Source organism: Rhinolophus hipposideros (assembly GCF_964194185.1).
Source record: "Rhinolophus hipposideros genome assembly, chromosome: 21".
Lineage (NCBI taxonomy): Eukaryota > Metazoa > Chordata > Mammalia > Chiroptera > Rhinolophidae > Rhinolophus > Rhinolophus hipposideros.
The window spans coordinates 38735649-38752903 of NC_138067.1; the positions used below are offsets into that span (position 1 = coordinate 38735649).

At 41.3% G+C, this 17255-nt stretch overlaps 1 protein-coding gene, 1 long non-coding RNA gene and 1 pseudogene across 3 annotated transcripts in view; 2 read left to right on the top strand and 1 right to left on the bottom strand.

The window, feature by feature from the left end:
- Window positions 1-6158, top strand: part of LOC308490335 (uncharacterized protein) — a 54342-nt gene extending 48184 nt beyond the window's left edge. Inside the window, exon 6 of the mRNA XM_081032404.1 lies at window positions 6068-6158. Within this exon, the coding sequence (XP_080888530.1) occupies window positions 6068-6094 (27 nt within the window). The 3' untranslated portion in view covers window positions 6095-6158. The remainder of the gene's footprint in view (window positions 1-6067) is intronic.
- LOC308490338 lies at window positions 274-17176 on the bottom strand. Its single transcript, XR_013992192.1, has 4 exons — window positions 16886-17176; window positions 2449-2573; window positions 1171-1275; window positions 274-1081 (listed from the first exon to the last, which is right to left on the bottom strand). It is a non-coding gene; the product is annotated as an uncharacterized lncRNA (long non-coding RNA).
- LOC308490207 (small ribosomal subunit protein eS1-like) lies at window positions 7166-7917 on the top strand (annotated as a pseudogene). Its single transcript has one exon. The product of its transcript is annotated as a small ribosomal subunit protein eS1-like (transcript).
- Window positions 17177-17255: the final 79 nt, after the last annotated feature.

Sequence of the window (17255 nt, forward strand, 5' to 3'; positions counted from 1 at the left end):
TCCCTTGCCTGCTGGATATTCCTTTGAGTTGCATTCCTCAGTAGCTGAGAGGGCCACTTCCTGCTAAGGTATAGTGGGTTAAGTCCTGGACTGGCTCTTTAATCTGCACTGTGAGTGTTTGGACAAGTCCCTTTTCCACTCTATAAGTTTGGGGGCAAAGAGATTGGAAAACTGTGCAGTTCTAGTGGAGAGGAGAGGCATATTTGTCTGTACCAATGCATAGATGTCATTATTAAAGTTAGGACAAAATAAGTGCCAAAGAATTGGATGGTTGTTTAGCATGCTGAGTCATTTACACAAATCATCTCCTTTCATTCCGAGAACAACCCCATGAGTTAGATAACTATTATTATCTCATTTGCAAGCTAAGGACGCCAAGGTCAGGAAGGGTGCATAACTTGCCCATAGTCAGTAAGACAGTAAATTGTGAGCCAAGCGTCAAACCTCGGTTTACAGACCACTAAGAGGCCCCCTTTGCTGATGAGAGAGATCTGGCCACTGGATGGGTCCATTAGTTTCATTCATTCATTGATTCCAGAGATAGTTGTGTTCCTGCTGTGTCTGGCATTCAGGGGACAGTGATGAACAACTCAGGCCAGATTCTTGCAGCATGGGAGCCATAGTCTACTAGAAAGATACCAACAACTGAGAAGTAACACAGTTACGATGAAAACGATCATGAACACTAAGAGAGTGAGGTGAGAAGGAGTAGCTGGGACGGGGAAGCTGCTCCTCATAGCAATACGCCAATGTGGTTCTGAACCTGAGAGGGCACTGCCCTCCAACGGGTGTCCTCACCAAATTCATCACGCTTCCTATCTTTGTTTTCTTTGTTAATCTCCCAAATATAAGCCCCTCTCGTCATCTCAGCTTCTCTCATCTCCATCATTCTCTCTGTTGCATTTTGTTCTACCCAACTCCTGCCTTCCTCCATTCTTTTCAAACTGTGACTCCTGTAAATCTTCCACTGAATGTACGTCCAACTTCTACTTTAACTAAAGCCAGTTCCTTCACTGAAGATAATCACCACAATCCTAATTGAAGGTTCTTCATTCCCTCCACTTGCCAAATAGCTCAAAGTCTAAAGGAAGAGAGAAGTAGTCAGGATATGCTGCAGAAACAGATGAGCCCAAACCCCAGTGGTTCACTCAAACAAAGGTAGAGACTCACTCATGCGCCATGTCCAACTCAGGTCAACTGAACTCTGCTGCACGTCTTCACTCATGGACCCAGGCTCTTAATTCATGGGGCAGCCTCTGAAGCATTACCAATCTCCTGGCAGAGGGAAAACACACATGAGCTGGCTCTTGAAGCTTCCACTCGGAAGAGAAGTACATTACTTGTGTTCACAATTCATTGGCTAAAGTGAGTCAACTGGGATATCTTTCAGGAGAGATAGCAAATATTGTACACAGTGATAGCATCTGCCATCCTTGGCACCCCAATGCTGTTTCTAGATATTATTATTCCTTCTCCGTACTCTTATTTTTTTTTAAATCCTGCTTCCCATGGACAGACCTACTAGAGGACCAGGTATACCTCTTCTTTTCTAGCTCTTCACAGTGGCCCTGGAAACCTGAGTCACCCTTAGCTCTTCCCTCTTACTGATGCCATAACAGATCCTTTAGAATGTTCCAGAGTTTCTAAATCTGTCACTTTCAACAGTCCTCACAAAAGCCACCTTCTTCCAAGCCACCACCATCCCTCACCTGAACTACTACAGCAGTTACCTTCCAAATCTTGTTCTACAATTAATTCATGACCCACCCAACAACCAGGGTAGATCAAGTCACACTACTATTGGGATTCTTCAGTGTCAGTGAACTGACATTCAATTACTTTAGAGCTTTCACAACATGGTTCTCTTTGCCTGGATCTCTCTCTCTCACTCTCTCTCTCACCCCTCCTCCCTCCCGCCTCCCATCTTTCAGGTCTCAACTTCCTCACTGAGGCCTTCAGATCTAGTTGGTTCTTTCTGCGCATGGGCTCCCACAGTGCCCCTCACTGCCCCTTCTGAAACACTCAACGTTCCTGTCTGCACATGCTCAGTGCCTCTCCTGCCCAACCAGACTTGGAGCTACATGAAGTATGAAGTCAGGGACTGTCTCCCTGACTGCTACGTGCTCAGTATAGTGATCATGCTCAGCAGATATTTTTTTCAATGAGAGACTGAGTTTCTCATACATAAAGACTGGGGAAGGAGTAAATAAAGATTAATAGATGTCATTATCAATGATTGGATTGGCCCCCCTGACTTAATCAATAAGGCACTTGCACCCCCTCTGACTTACTTAGTCCTAAACTCACTGAACATCACTCTCTTCCCACATTTCCCTCTGTGTTTCCAGACCTCCTGAAATGCTTTCCTCACCCACACCTATTGAAAGAAGTCTGGTTTCATGCCTGATAGAGTGCTTCTTCCCGCTCCCTAACTCCTGCTGTTCTCACCTCTCCCCCAGTCCTCAGCGCATGCCACAGGCCCTCTAAACCAACTTGTCTGGAAAAGACTGGAGCGTCACCAAGATGTTGCCTGTCCTCAGATTCATCCTGAAAAGTAGGACTTGAATGACACCCTGAAAAAAGAAACATAAGGATGCATGAGTGAGACATTTCTGAGGCCTGGGCTGTTAAGTCTTTCTGCCAAACCAGGCTGTGCTATCAGCGTGACGTGAACAGCTTTGGAAAGGCCCCCATGTCAACATATAGTTCCTCCCTCTAGGCTAAGATAGTGTCTGAAATCATAGCGCTGGAGACAGTGTTAGTCTGCTAGGGCTGCCGTTACCACATGCCACATGCTCAGTGGCTTAAGCAACAAGGGAAATTTATTTTTTCTCGGTTCTGGAGGCCAGGCATCCAGGATCAAGGTGGAAGCAGGTTTGGCTTCTGGCATCTCTCTCCTTGACCTGCAGGCTTGCCTCTGTGCACACACATTCCTGGTGTCTCTGTGTGTTCAAGTTTCCTTTCTTATAAGGACACTGGTCAGACTGTATTGGGGCCCACCCTAGAAGTCTAATTTTAATGTAATCACCTCCTTAAAGGCCCTACCTCCAAATACAGTCATTTTCAGGTACTGAGGGTTAGGGCTTCAGTACCCTAACCTGGGAGTGGGGTAGGAGAGACACAATTCAGCCCATAACAGAGATATTACCAGACCTTCAAGGTTCTCTGAATAAGCAGTAACTATTGGATAAATGAGTAAACGTATTTCTTGTCCATGAAAGCTAGGGACAGGATATAATTAATTTAAACATGAATAGGTACAATTAATTATGTAAATCATGTAAATTAGCTCTCTAATTCAGTGAAGGACAGCAGAGGAAACCTGGGGGGTCCAGACACTCTTGGTTGTGACACTCCTAAAGGAGAAAGAGTATGCCTTAAGTATATCCTTGCAGACCAAAAACAAGAATACACGAATCGAGAGAAATAAAGAGAGCTCTAGACTCAGCACTTTTCCCCGGGGTTATCTGCATAAAGCCTGTAACAGGCCATTTTCAGAGAAGAAAAATCCTGGCACTCAAGCAGAGTGAGAAGAAAGATCAGAGACCTATATGTAAAATTTCAGAACCTGAGGGCAAACTATCAGTTGGTACTTTTTTCACCCCCAACCGGCCAAACAAAAAGACAATGGGAATATGTTTGTCTCTACCTCTATAATGACTAAATGAGAGAGAAATTTCCCCTGAGAATTCCTAACAGTAAGCGCACATTCCTGTGGGTTTAGAGCCTAAATTTGTACTATCTGTGTAGCCTTAAAGACCTCCAGACAAAATTTTAGAGTGATCGCAAGTCATCTATTCTCATAGGTCCATGGCATGAGCAAACACTAACTTTATCCAAGGAAATACATTTTAAACTCAGGATTTAAGGAATTTCCACAGAGATAGTCTGAAGGAACATGAGTTCCACAAACCACAAAAGAAGAAATAAACTTGAGCATAACACTCACAAATGGTATAAATAATGAAATTATGCGGTATAGAATGTAAAGTATATTAAATTGTTAAAGAAATTAAAGATGGAGTTTAAGAAATATTGAAGGAAAAACACTATCAAGATTGGCAAGGAAGATTTGAACAAGAAAAACTAGAAGTTACATAAGTGAGAATTTTTAAACCCTGTGGACAAATTAAATAGATTACATCACAGCCGAAAGGAGAAGAAACTAGAACACATACCTATTTGAAGAAATTACACAGTGTGCAGCACACAGAGAAAAAAGATGAATATTACAAACAGTGGGTTAAGAAATGGGGAACAGAGTGGGAAGGTCCCACATCTAATTTGTGTTTACAGAAGAAAGATAATAGAAGGGAGAGAAGCACATTTGAAGAGATAGTATGTGAGAATTTTTCAACATTGATGAGACTCTTCCTCAAATTCAGGAAATCCTATGAATCCCAAGCAGAATATTTAAAAAATCCACACAAGACATACAGTAAACCTTAGGACACTGAAAAGAAAATCATTAAAACTGCCAGAAGTACTACTTTATTTTTAATTTTAACAACTCTATTGTGGTATCATTTACATACCATAAAGTTCATCTGTTTTAGTGATTCAATTATTTTTAGTAAATTTACAGAGTTGTGCAACCATCACCATACCACAATTCTGTTTTTAGAAGTGCTACTTCTTATTTCTCAGTGGCAATGGAATGATGGAAGCCAGAAGATAACGGAATGAGCAACTGAAGTACTGAGCTACTAAAATAACTGCCACACTAGAATTGTGTGCCCAGCAAAACTATCTTTCAAGAGCAAAAATAAATTTATTGTTTAGACACACCAAAAACTAGGAACGGATTCCCAAGATACCCTCTTCCAAAGAACTCCTAAAGGATATACTTCAGGAAGAAGGAAGATAATCCTAAAATGAAGGTCTGAAAACCAAAAAAAGAATGATGAGGAAAGAAAAAGGAAATCAAAGTGAAAGGCAAACATATATGTACTCTAGCAAAAAAGTATAGCAACAATGTCAAATTTTGGTGTTAAAAAACCTAAAATCTTGAACAACTTATAAATGAAAGGATTTTGTTAAATACACATGATAATACTTTTAGAGTAACCACTAAAAGAGGAGAAACTAAGTGGAAAGCTTCCGATCCACTTAGAGGGGAAATGTACATGTTTGGCTTGAAGACTCAAGCCAAACAAAGGCCAGAAGCAAAAGGAAAATAATAGAGGAAGAAAAATAGAACTACAGGAGGAATTCTGTATCTCCCCTCATCAAAAAAGCAGATGAGAGCTTCTTTGTTCAAGGTTAGGTGAAACATGATATTGTGTGGTTGTTCAATGGAAGTTCCAACACGTGTAGAAAGGTATGTATGGATGCTGAAAGGGTGGCCGGATTGTGTGGGTTACTAATTCATTGCTTCTTAGCCCAACCCCACCCAGGTATACTGGGCTTTGTGGCGCTGAGGCTGGGAATCTACAAATCACATTTTTCCTTTGCCGCCTGGCTCCCTATTAGGTTCTGACAAGAGGGAGCATAAGAAAGAGAGACCAAATGCTTAGAAGGAGAAAGTACGGGCTTCTTCCTGTTTCGCCATTTGCTGCTGTCTGCACCACTCCCGCAAGGGTTCTCCCCCTGAAGCGGCAGTTGACTCCTGTTTTTCCCACACTCCAGGTCTCAGTTTTCTATCTCTCACATACCAGTACCAGTCATCCATTGCCCCCTTGTCAGAGGTCTGGGTCATGGCTCTAAAGGAGTATCCTTTCAACCTTCTAGATTCTAATAGCCCCAAACCTTTCCCTCTGTTGCTCCAGTCCTGGGGAGTGAAAGTTGACTTCTGCATCTATTATCTCTGGTTAATAAAATATTCCCATGTTGACATCTCAACATCTACTTAACCAACTTAACCCATTCCTTATGTTTAATTCTGTCTGTTAAAATAACTGGTTCAGTGTCTGTTTTTCTGACGCTGATTGATACACTTTGGCTCCTGTGGCCATGTGACTCAGTTTTGGACAGTGGGAGATGAGCAGGCGTAAGGTGGGCAACTTCTGGGTCCTGTCCTGAAAATTAGGCTAATGGTACCATATTTTGCCCTTCTGTCTTCTCACAGACTGGAACACAGATTTGGCAATGGTGAGACGGCTTAAACCACGCAAGTGAGGATGATGCTCAGAACAGGGTAATAGAAAGGTAGGACCTGATGACCGCTTGGACCAGGGCCACCTACCCACTCTGAGATGTTTTGTGAAATAAATGTCTTCTGAGGCATTGTGTTCTGGGATCTCTTTGTTCTTCCTTAGTCCACACTCTCCTGTAGATAGCTCTAAAAACCAAAAATACAAAGCCCCAAAACTAAATAATAAAATATAAGAATTCTTGAGTTAAAAAATAAAACATAAGGGGCCGGGCTGGTGGCTCAGGCGGTTAGAGCTCCATGCTCCTAACTCCGAAGGCTGCCAGTTCGATTCCCACATGGGCCAGTGGGCTCTCAACCACAAGGTTGCCGGTTCAATTCCCCGAGTCCCACAAGGGATGGTGGGCTGCGCCCCCTGCAACTAAGATTGAACACAGCACCTTGAGCTGAGCTGTGGCTGAGCTCCCGGATGGCTCAGTTGGTTGGAGCGTGTCCTCTCAACCATAAGGTTGCCAGTTCGACTCCCACAAAGGATGGTGGGCTGCGCCCCCTGCAACTAGCAATGGCAACTGGACCTGCAGCTGAGCTGCGCCCTCCACAACTAAGACTGAAAGGACAACAACTTGACTTGGAAAAAAGTCCTGGAAGTATACACTGTTCCCCAATAAAGTTCCTGTTTCCCTTCCCCAATAAAATCTTTAAAAAAAAATAAAATGAAACGTAAAAGAAATAAACCTTTATAACTGAATGGTAACAAAAGCGTTACCAAAGCAGTAGTTCAAGTATAATTCGTTGCTTTGAATATTTTTATCAAAAAAGAAAGATTTAAAACAAATGAAAAAAGTCTTAGCTTAACCCTTTATATGAAACAACAGAGAAAATCCAAAAAACGAGAAGAAGAAAAAATAAAGGCAGAAAGTGATAAAGTAGAAAAACCAGAGAAAATTAACAACAGCAAAAAAGTTAGCTATTTGAAATTCTACTCAGATAGAAATGCTTCAGGAAAGTCTGATGGAGAGAAGAAAGATGCAAATAAAAACATAATATACACTTTTCGGCTCTCTGAGCAGCACCATGCTGGTCGGCAAGAATAAGCGCCTTACAAAAGGCGGCAAGAAGGGAGCCAAGAAAAAAGAGGTTGACCCATTTTCCAAGGAAGATTGGTATGACGTGAAAGCATCAGCTACTTTCAGTGTAAGAACTATTGGGAAAACACTAGTCACGAGAACTCAAGGAACCAGCATCGCATCTGAGGGTCTCAAGGGTCATGTTTTTGAAGTGAGCCTAGCTAATCTGCAGAATGATGAAGTTGAATTTAGAAAATTCAAGTTAATTACTGAGGATGTTCAGGGCAAAAATTGCCTGACTGATTTCCAAGGCCTGGATCTTACCCGTGACAAAATGTGCTCCATGGTCAAAAAATGGCAGACCGTGATTGAAGCTCATGTTGATGTCAAGACGACCCATGGTTATTTGCTTCGTTTGTTCTATGTTGGTTTTACTAAAAAACGCAACAATCAGATTCGGAAGACCTCTTATGCTCAGCATGAACAGGTCTGCCAAATCCGGCAGAAGATGATAGAAATCATGACCCAAGAGGCGCAGACAAATGACATGAAAGAAGTGGTCAATAAATTGATTCCAGATAGCAGTGGAAAATACAAAGAAAAGTCTTGCTGATCTTTTTATCCGCTTCATATCTTTGTTAGAAAAGTCAAAATGCTGAAGAAGCCCAAGTTTGAATTGGGAAAACCCATGGAGTTCATGGTGAAGGTAGCAGTTCTGGAGAATCTACTAGGTATGAGACAGCCGCTAAAGTTGAATGAGCTGATGGGTGTGAGCCCCCAGGCCAAGAATCTGTTTAAAATTCAGACTTTTCACAGTGACAAATAAAACCTGTTAGTGATGTTTAAATAATAATAATAACAATGTATAATGAAAAAGGGGAAATAACTACCAATACAAATATTTCTAAATAATAAAATAAAATTTTGAACTATATAAACCAATACATTTTAAAATCTTGACAAAATGGACAAATTTCTGCAAGAATAGAAAATGCCAATACGGAAACAAAAAGAAACAGTAAACTTTGACTAGACCAATACTGTTAAAGAACCTGAAATTTCAATTAAAAGAAGCCCTAGAAGGTTTAACAAAGGAGTTCTACCAAATCTTCAAGGAACAAATAACACCTGACATATACAAATCATCACAGGGTAAAAAGAAAACAAATTCATTTTATGAAGCTGGTACATCCTTTATTCCCAAACTGAATACAGGCAATTTGGGGAAAGAATATTAGCGGCCCATTTTACTTTCTAAATTATATACAATTCCTAGATAAAATATTAGATAAACAAATACAACAATGTGTTAAAAATAAAAATAAAGCACCATCAAATAAGTTTTAGTAAACATCAGAAAGTTAACAATGTAATGAATGCACTCCATCATGGAAAAAGGAAGAAAGTCACATGGTCGCCTCCATAGTGTTCAACATCAATTTGTAACAGCTCTCAGAAAACTTGGAATGGAAAGGAACTTCCATAATATGATAAGGGCTATCTACCAAAACTCTACCACGGACTTCACACTTAACACAGAACTTTAAACTCATTTCCTTTAAGTTCAGGAAGAAGACATAGCTGGTCACAATCATCACTACTGTTCACTCCCAAGAGCCCTTGTCACTGCAATAAGTCATTATAAATATGTATATAGGAATGAGATGAGAGGGGGAGGGACAAAATTGTCATTCTGTGGGTGTGATTTGGTATTCTGTATAGAAACTGCAAACCATAAAAACTAACAAGAGATTCAGCATATTGGTCAAATAAAAGATCAAATAGGAAAAACGAATACCATTACTCGACATAATAGTAAACAACTAGAAACTAACAAAATACAAGATTCCATTCAGAATAGCAACAAAAATTAAAAAGTAATCTAAGACTTCACATATCAATCCACAAGACATTTATGGAGAAAAAAATTTAATGTTATTAAAAGGACATAAAATAAATCTAACAAATGGGGAGATAAACCACGTTCATAAACAATTGTTCATAAACAATTTAATATTAAGATGTCTCTTCTACCTAAATCAATCTATAAATTTAATGCAAGCCCAAATTCCAAAAGATTTTTTTGAGAAACACAATAAATGGATTCAAAAATGCATGTGGAATAATCAAAACCCACAAATACTAACAGTGCCAAAAGAATGTATACAAGTGGACACTTTGGTCAACATTGCTCCAGCAATAGTTCGCTGTGTCTGGACACTGATGGTAACCACTGTGAGCACCTCTTGTAATTGCAGAAGTCAAACATGACTTGTATTCATTTTTTCATCTTTTGTTATCAGTATATATTGAATATTATAATTTTAATAGTTTTTTCCTTTCTTAAAATGTGTATACATTTTTTGGCACCTTCTGTAGATAAAAATGGCAAGAGAGAGAGAGAGAGAGAGAGAGAGAGAGAGAGAGAGAGAGAGAGAGAAGTTTCCTGTATCAAATAAAATATACTAAAAAGCCAGAGTTATAAAGAGAAAACAAAGGTGGTATGACACATGAACAGACAAACTGATCAAAAGAACAGAACAGAGGGCGGCCGGGTGGCTCAGTTGGTTAGAGCACGAGCTCTGAACAACAGGGTTGCTAGTTCGATTCCCACATGGGCCAGTGAGCTGCGCCCTCCACAACTAGATTGAAGACAATGAGCTGTCGTTAAGCTTCTGGAGGGGCGGCCAGATGGCTCAGTTGGTTAGAGCGTGAGCTCTCAACAACAAGGTTGCTGGAATCAATTCCCTCGTGGGATGGTGGGTTGTGCCCCCTGCAATGAAAGATTGAAAACGGCGACTGGACTTGGAGCTGAGCTGCGCCCTCCACAACTAGATTGAAGGACAACAACTTGGAGCTGATGGGCCCTGGAGAAACACACTGTTCCCCAGTATTCCCCAATAAAATTTATTTTTTTAAAAAAAGAACAGAGAAGCCACAGACAGAAATATGTACATAAAAGAACTTGAGCTATTTCAGAATAAACACCCTAATCAGAAGGGAAGAGTTGGATTATTAAAGGACAGTATTGGGAAAACTGGCTTCTTATAAGGAGAAAAGTCATACAAAGGTCATCATAATATAAAGATCAAATAAATGGATTAGAGACCTAAATATGAAAGATAAATCTATGAAGCTAGTACATTAATTTCCCAGGGCTGCCAGAACAAAGTACCACAAACTAGGTGGCTTAATGCAACAGAAATTTATTGTCTCACAGTTCTGGAAGACAGAAATCTAAAATCAAGGTATCGTTGAGGCCATGCTCCCTCTGTAACTTGTAGGAGAATCCTCCCTTGCCACTTCTTAGCTTTCAGTGGCAATCTTGGCTTGCAGCTGTATACTCCAATCCCTGCCTTTGTCACCACATGGCGTTCTCCCTGTGTGTGTCTGTCTTCAAATGGCTGTCTTCTCATAAGGACATCATTCATGTTGGATTGGCGCTCACCCTATTCTAGAATGACCTCATCTTAATTTAACTAATTACGTTTCCAAATAAGATCACATTCTAGAGAACTGGGGTTTAGGGTTTCAACATACCTTTTGGGGGGACTCAATTTAACCCATAACAGCTAGTAGAAAAATGTAGACTATCTTTATGACTTTGAAGTGAAAAAAGATTCTTAAACACAGACAACATGAACCATATAGTGAAAATGAGATCGATTTGACTATATTAAAATGAAAGATTTCTTCCACACAAAGACGTGATTGAAAACGTTAATAAGTGACAAACTGGGAGAAGATATTTTCCGCTTCAAAAAAAGTGATTCATACCCAGAATATACAATGAAATCCTGGAAATGTTTAGGAATGCCAAACCCAATAGAAAAAAGTGAGCAAGAGATAGGAATAGGCAATTAATATAAGAGGAAATCCAAATGGCTAACAAGCCTGAAGAGATGCTTATCCTCCTTCACAATCACTTAGGAAATTAAAATATGTTAGTTTAAATCCATCAGGGTGGCCAAATTAGAAGGTCAGGGAGGAACTACTATTAGTGAAGACATGCGGAATTTGGAGCTATCATGCACCTCTGATTGGTATGATTCAGTATGTATATCCTGTGAGCCAGCAATCCCAATCTTAGGTATGCAATCCAGAAAAACTCTTGCACAAGTCCTAGAGGATACAAGTGCAAGGTTGTTGATTGAAGTGTTGTTTGTAGTAGTAAAGAATTCAAGGCAATGTCATTCTTCATTAGGAGGTGAATAATTAAGGACAGTGAATTAATACATTGGAGTGCTATGCAGCAATTGGAAGCAATGAACAAGATGTATAAAAAACAACATGGAATGCTCTTAAAACAATATTGAGCAAAAAAAGTGAAAATAGAAATTTACTTAATACCATGTTTGTAAATTAAATACATATACATATACAAAACCATATATAACCCATATACATAGTGTGCAGGCAGAGCCTGACTCCGTCTTAAAGCTAATCTGCCATCTTGACTCTTGGGTGAGCCCAGACCCTGGCCCCCTACACTGGGTCTGGGTACGTACTCAGAAACTCTGTGTTCTACCTCTGGAGTGAGATACCCTTGATGTTATCTGTCTCTTAATCAGCTCTGGAGCCACAGCCTCTCGGCACCTGGTGGTCTCCTTCCCCGTAGATTAAAACACATTCCTTTCCAGCACATAGACTCACTGCTTTAACTATAAAACACAGAGTTGGAGTGGGGGGGTGACAGGCACTGAAGATATCCACCACAACTTGCTGCCTCCCAAAACACACCTTGTATGTAAGTTCCCTTAATAAACTCATAATATCATGGTGGAGTTGTCAGCCTCTTTCTTCAGTCTCCCAGCCTGGGAAATTTTACATAACACACAGGAATATACATATATCTATATTCCTATACACCTTTTAGCAATATAGACATTTCCAAGAACTATAAATTAAACACATTAGACAGTGTGTCTAGGAGATGGAGGAAGAAATCGAAGTGGGAATGGAGATATGGGAAAAAATAACATATGCGGGTAGAGTTACACAAACTATTGCCAATAGTGTGTCAGGATGAGACAGTATGGCAAAATCAGCTCTCAGAAAAGAAAAGGGGGAAAAATGAATGAATGAATGAATTAATTAATTAATTAATGAGAAAAGAAATACCAAGGAAATGTTAAGAAAAGAAAGCATTAGGGAGTTCCGGGCAAGATGGTGGAGTAGGTAAATGCTGTGCTTGCCGTTTCCCATGACCACACTAAAATTACAACTATATTATATAACAATCTACCTGGAGAACCATCTGAAGACTAGCGGAACAGAAGTCCTGTAATGAAAGATATAAAGAGGCCATATTGAGACTGAGGGAAAAAAAAGGAAGCATTAAAAGCAAAAATCATTAGGAAGGACAACAAAGGATGTTTTCTACGATAGAAGAAATAATTCACTGATATATTAATATCATAAACCCTTATGCACCTAACAACATAACTTCAAAATATATAAAGCAGGGGCCAGCCCAGTGGCTCAGGCAGTTGGAGCTCCACGCTCCTAACTCCTAAGGCTGCCGGTTCAATTCCCGCATGGGCCAATGGGATCTCAAGCACAACGTTGCCGGTTCAACTCCTCGACTCCCGCAAGGGAGGGTGGGCTGCACCCCCAGCAACTAAGATTGAACACGGCACCTTGAGTTGAGCTGCTTCCTGGATGGCTCAGTTGGTTGGAGCACTGGCTCTCAACCACAAGGTTGCCAGTTCGATTCCTCAACTCCTGCAAGGGATGGTGGGCAGCGGCCCCTGCAACTAAAATTGACATGGCACCCTGATGTGATCTGCCGCTGAGCTCCCGGATGGCTCAGTTGGTTGGAATGCGTCGTTTCAACCACACGGTTGTCGGTTGGACTCCCGAAAAGGATGGTGGCTGTGCCCACTGCAACTAGAAATGGCAACTGGACCTGGAGGTGAGCTGCGCCCTCCACAACTAAGACTGAAAGGACAACAACTTGAAGCAGAATGGCACCCTCCACAACTAAGATTGAAAGGACAACTTGACTTGGAAAAAAGGCCTAGAAGTACACACTGTTCCCCAATAAAGTCCTGTTCCCCTTCCCCAATAAAATCTTTTTTTTTTAAAAAAAGAAAAAAAGCCACATACTAGGTCAAAAAGGAAAGAGCAACATATTCCTAAAAATTTGTATCATTCAGAATATGTTCATTGAATAAAATTAGAAATCAACTACAAAAAGATAAAGAAAAATCCATGTATATAGATAATCAAAAACACTGTTCTAAATAATCTGGGGGTTGGGCCGGCCCGGTGGCTCAGGCGGTTAGAGCACCGTGCTCCTAACTCTGAAGGATGCGGCTTCGATTCCCACATGGCCAGTGGGCTCTCAACCACAAGGTTGTCAGTTCGATTCCTCGACTCCCACAAGGGATGGTGGGCTGCGCCCCCTGCAACTAGCAACGGCAACTGGACCTGGAGCTGAGCTGTGCCCTCCACAACTAAGACTGAAACGACAACAACTTGACTTGGAAAAGAGTCCTGGAACTACACACTGTTCCCCAATAAAGTCCTGTTCCCCTTCCCAATAAAAGAAAATCTTAAAAAAAAAAAGTAACTAAATAATTTGGGGGTTAAAGGAAATTGAAATTACACTTTTTGGGAACTGAATGACACTGAAAGCACCACATACCAAAAACTGGGTATAAAGAATAACAAAATAAACATTAAAATAGGGGGGAAATAATGAATCAACAATTAAAGCAGAAATAAAATAGCCCCCTCCCTGAAAAAATAAGTAGAAGAGATTATCAGTAAAACAAAAAAGATTCAGACTATTACAATCATGACATGAGTGATCTCGAATCCAATGACAAATTAGAAAATAGGCTTAGATAGGACAAGTCACCTCCAGTCACAGATTGTGGCAGAACTAACATTTGAACTCACTTTCTAAAAACTCCAACTTCTATGTTTGTCTTTGTTACTTTCATCTTCCTACCACTTCTCTGGAGCCGGTTTCTTTAATAAGGCCAAATGTCAGTATCCTTTTTGCATGGGCCAATTTTGTTACCACATCCCAATGAAGCTGAAAAATAAAAGGAATTTTGACCAAAAAAAAAGAACTACTAGAAATCTACTAAAAACATCATACTTAATGGTAAAACCTCAGGGTCATTCTTTTAAAAGTCTAGAACAAGCAAACATTCTCAATTATCACCACTATCATTCAACATTATGTTGGAACTCTTAGCCAAAGGGCGGGGGTGGGGGGGGGTGAGAAATGAGTTATAAAGATTGGAAAGACTAAACTGTCTTTTTTTTTTTTACTGACAGCAGGATCATCTAGCTATAAAAGTATGTCAAGCTAGACTAGAACAAGTAAGAGTGAGTTCAACAAAGTAGCCAGGTCCAAGATCAGCATTAAAAATAGGACAGCAGTAGCTAATTAGAAAAAAATAACAAAATCCTAGCCACAAATAAAGAAAAACAGTAACATCCCAGTGAGTGAACCACAGAAATCATGTACAAGGTATCCCACGAGAAAATTATAGTCAGACAGAAGACTCAATGTTACAAACTCATAAACTCTCAAACTAACAAGTTCTTCACTACAATCCCAATCAAAATCCAAAGGATTTTTTTTTTTTAATGGTATTGACAAATTCCACCCCAAACCTGAGCCCAACCAGGTTTACAACCAAACCAGGTCCCTTTCCTCACCCAAGACAAGGCATCTGCTTGGACACCATCTGTTCTGCTGCCCACCTGCTTCTTTGACCTGAATTAACCCATAAGCCATGGGTAAACAGAGTAACAATGTTAGCATAACACAACAGTATTGGTTAGTATGCAATTTTCTCCAGGAAGTTAATGTTTTGAAGCAATCAGGAGCCAGCTTTTTCACAGCTAAAGGGGCAGTTTTAGTAATAAAAGAAGATCGTGAGGAGAAAAGCTGCATATCTACAGAAATGTCTTCCTTTATATCCACAGTGGCTGGTTTTGTGGCTTCGAAGCCACAACACTTACTACTATTATGATGTGTAGCAAAGTTGTGAATGCAGGTGAACAAACGGCAACATGTTTTTCCATATTAAAATAACAGGTTTATGAAGAAGACTACACCTTGGATCAGATTTGTAATTTTCATGAAAATGGTCTCCATTAGAAGTTAGTATCTCCAGACCAGCATCTCCAAGGAGGAAGTACAAGCCCCAGCTATGCAAAGAAGGGACTGAAGTGTTGCTAAGTGCAAATGCCCACAGAAATTTCGTATTTCGATTACTCTTAGTATTTCTATGAGAATGGTTACTGGTTTTGTAGTGCTCTGATTATAAAGTTGCACACGTTTTGAGCACTCTGTCCCTAATCCTATTTTTTCTATTGTGGCTGAAAGAAGGGTGCTGTAACAAATCTAACCAAAAGTAACCTCACAGGGTGATCTGGTCATATATTCCTACCTGGGCAGGTTATGTTATGGTGGGTAGTCATACCCTAGGCCTATAATTTCCCTAGTAAAATGTTATCTTTGCCTTAAACAAGCCCTGCCCATTGTTTTCGTGCATCTAGATTAACATATCTTTGAAATACCTCTTTTTCAGACCCTCAGAAGTATAACCACCTTCAAGAGAACACATAATCTTAACTATCCTGTAATCCAATGCCAGCCTTGCTTTCCCCAACCTTCATGTCACCTTCCTCACATTCATTCCCTCCCTAATTCCAAATGAAAAAAAGAAACGCAAACTGTCATTCTGGGAAGCATTTTTCTCAGTCTGTTGAGATCTTGCTTCCACAGGTATCCTCTGTCTGGCTCAAATAAACTCTAAGAAACTCTTAAGATTTTTCTACAGGTTTGGACGTTCTTACCTTGACACCATAAAGTCTTGTTATTTTTAGTACACCGTGTTGCCAAATTCCAGGTTTTGCAGGAACCCATGTAAGAGTATATCAGGTTATAGCAGATCTGCCTATACTCAGAAAGCAGCTGGGTCTCTCTCTTCCAACAAGCATTCTTGATAGGTCCTTAGTTTCCCTGACACATAGCCAGGAGCCCAGGTACCCACTTCCCTCTGAGGGTGGAATAACCACCCAGGGCCCTGTGGGGAAGTTCTCTGGAGTTTGGGCACCAGAGCCCATCGTAGTTCCCCTCTTCTCTCCTCCCTCCAGACCCCCAGACCACTCCGGAGAGGCCAAGTGAAAAAGCCCAGAATTTTGCCACTTACAAGCTTACTGATCTTGGGCAAGTCACTGAACCACAGGACTCAGTTTCTTCATTCTTTAAATGGGATGGCATTTTTTTCATCATGGTTGTTTTTGTTGTTGTTGTTGTCGTTGTTTAATTTTAAAATCTGCCTTTGATTTTTGCCGTGCCATTTATAGTTCTGGACCTGGACTTCACTTCCCTATGCGTCATCTGTAAAATGGGACCTTTGCAAAGATTTAAAGATACCATGTGTGCAAAGCACAAGATGTACGTTAAGGCCCCCACCCCAAATTGAAGTTGCTATTATGGGAGGTGGAAATCCTCCAGAGTAGGAGTTCTGACTGCGAAGGCAGAGGAACCCAGAGCTGGTGGGGAAAACAGACGTGGCTCTGATATCCCCAGAGCCAGTAAACAATTCCTCCCAGTCCCGTCTTCCTCGCAGAGGCCTCGCCATTGGCCCCACTCCCTAGCTTGCTGGAGCCACCAACTGGTTCCGCGAAGCCTGCCTTTGGGGGCTGCCTCCTGCAGCGCGGGTCGAGAACAACTACATGTCCCGGCATTCACCTCGGGTTGGGGCCCCGAGGGACGGGGATGCAGCCGCAGGGACGGTCCCATCCGTGTTAGAGGCTCCGGGCAGTAACCATCATTCACGCAGCTCCTACTTTTCTCTTTGAGAAGCGCGTGCGTCACGGTCAACCCCACCGTGGGCCGCGGCCCCCGCAGGGTCTGTGAGAAACGTTGGTCCCCTCCTCCTGCCCTCCTCCAAGAGTCCGGCCACTAGGTCCTAGAGAGGGTCCGAGGCCAGGCTGATCTCCCCAGGAGCATTCCTTCCGGCCCGCGGCCTCCCCACTGCGACCGGAGGTTGGAAGCTGGGCTCGGGGGGCTAGGGGACTGGGGCTAGCCTCGACCCCGCGCAGCCGGAGACTACAACTCC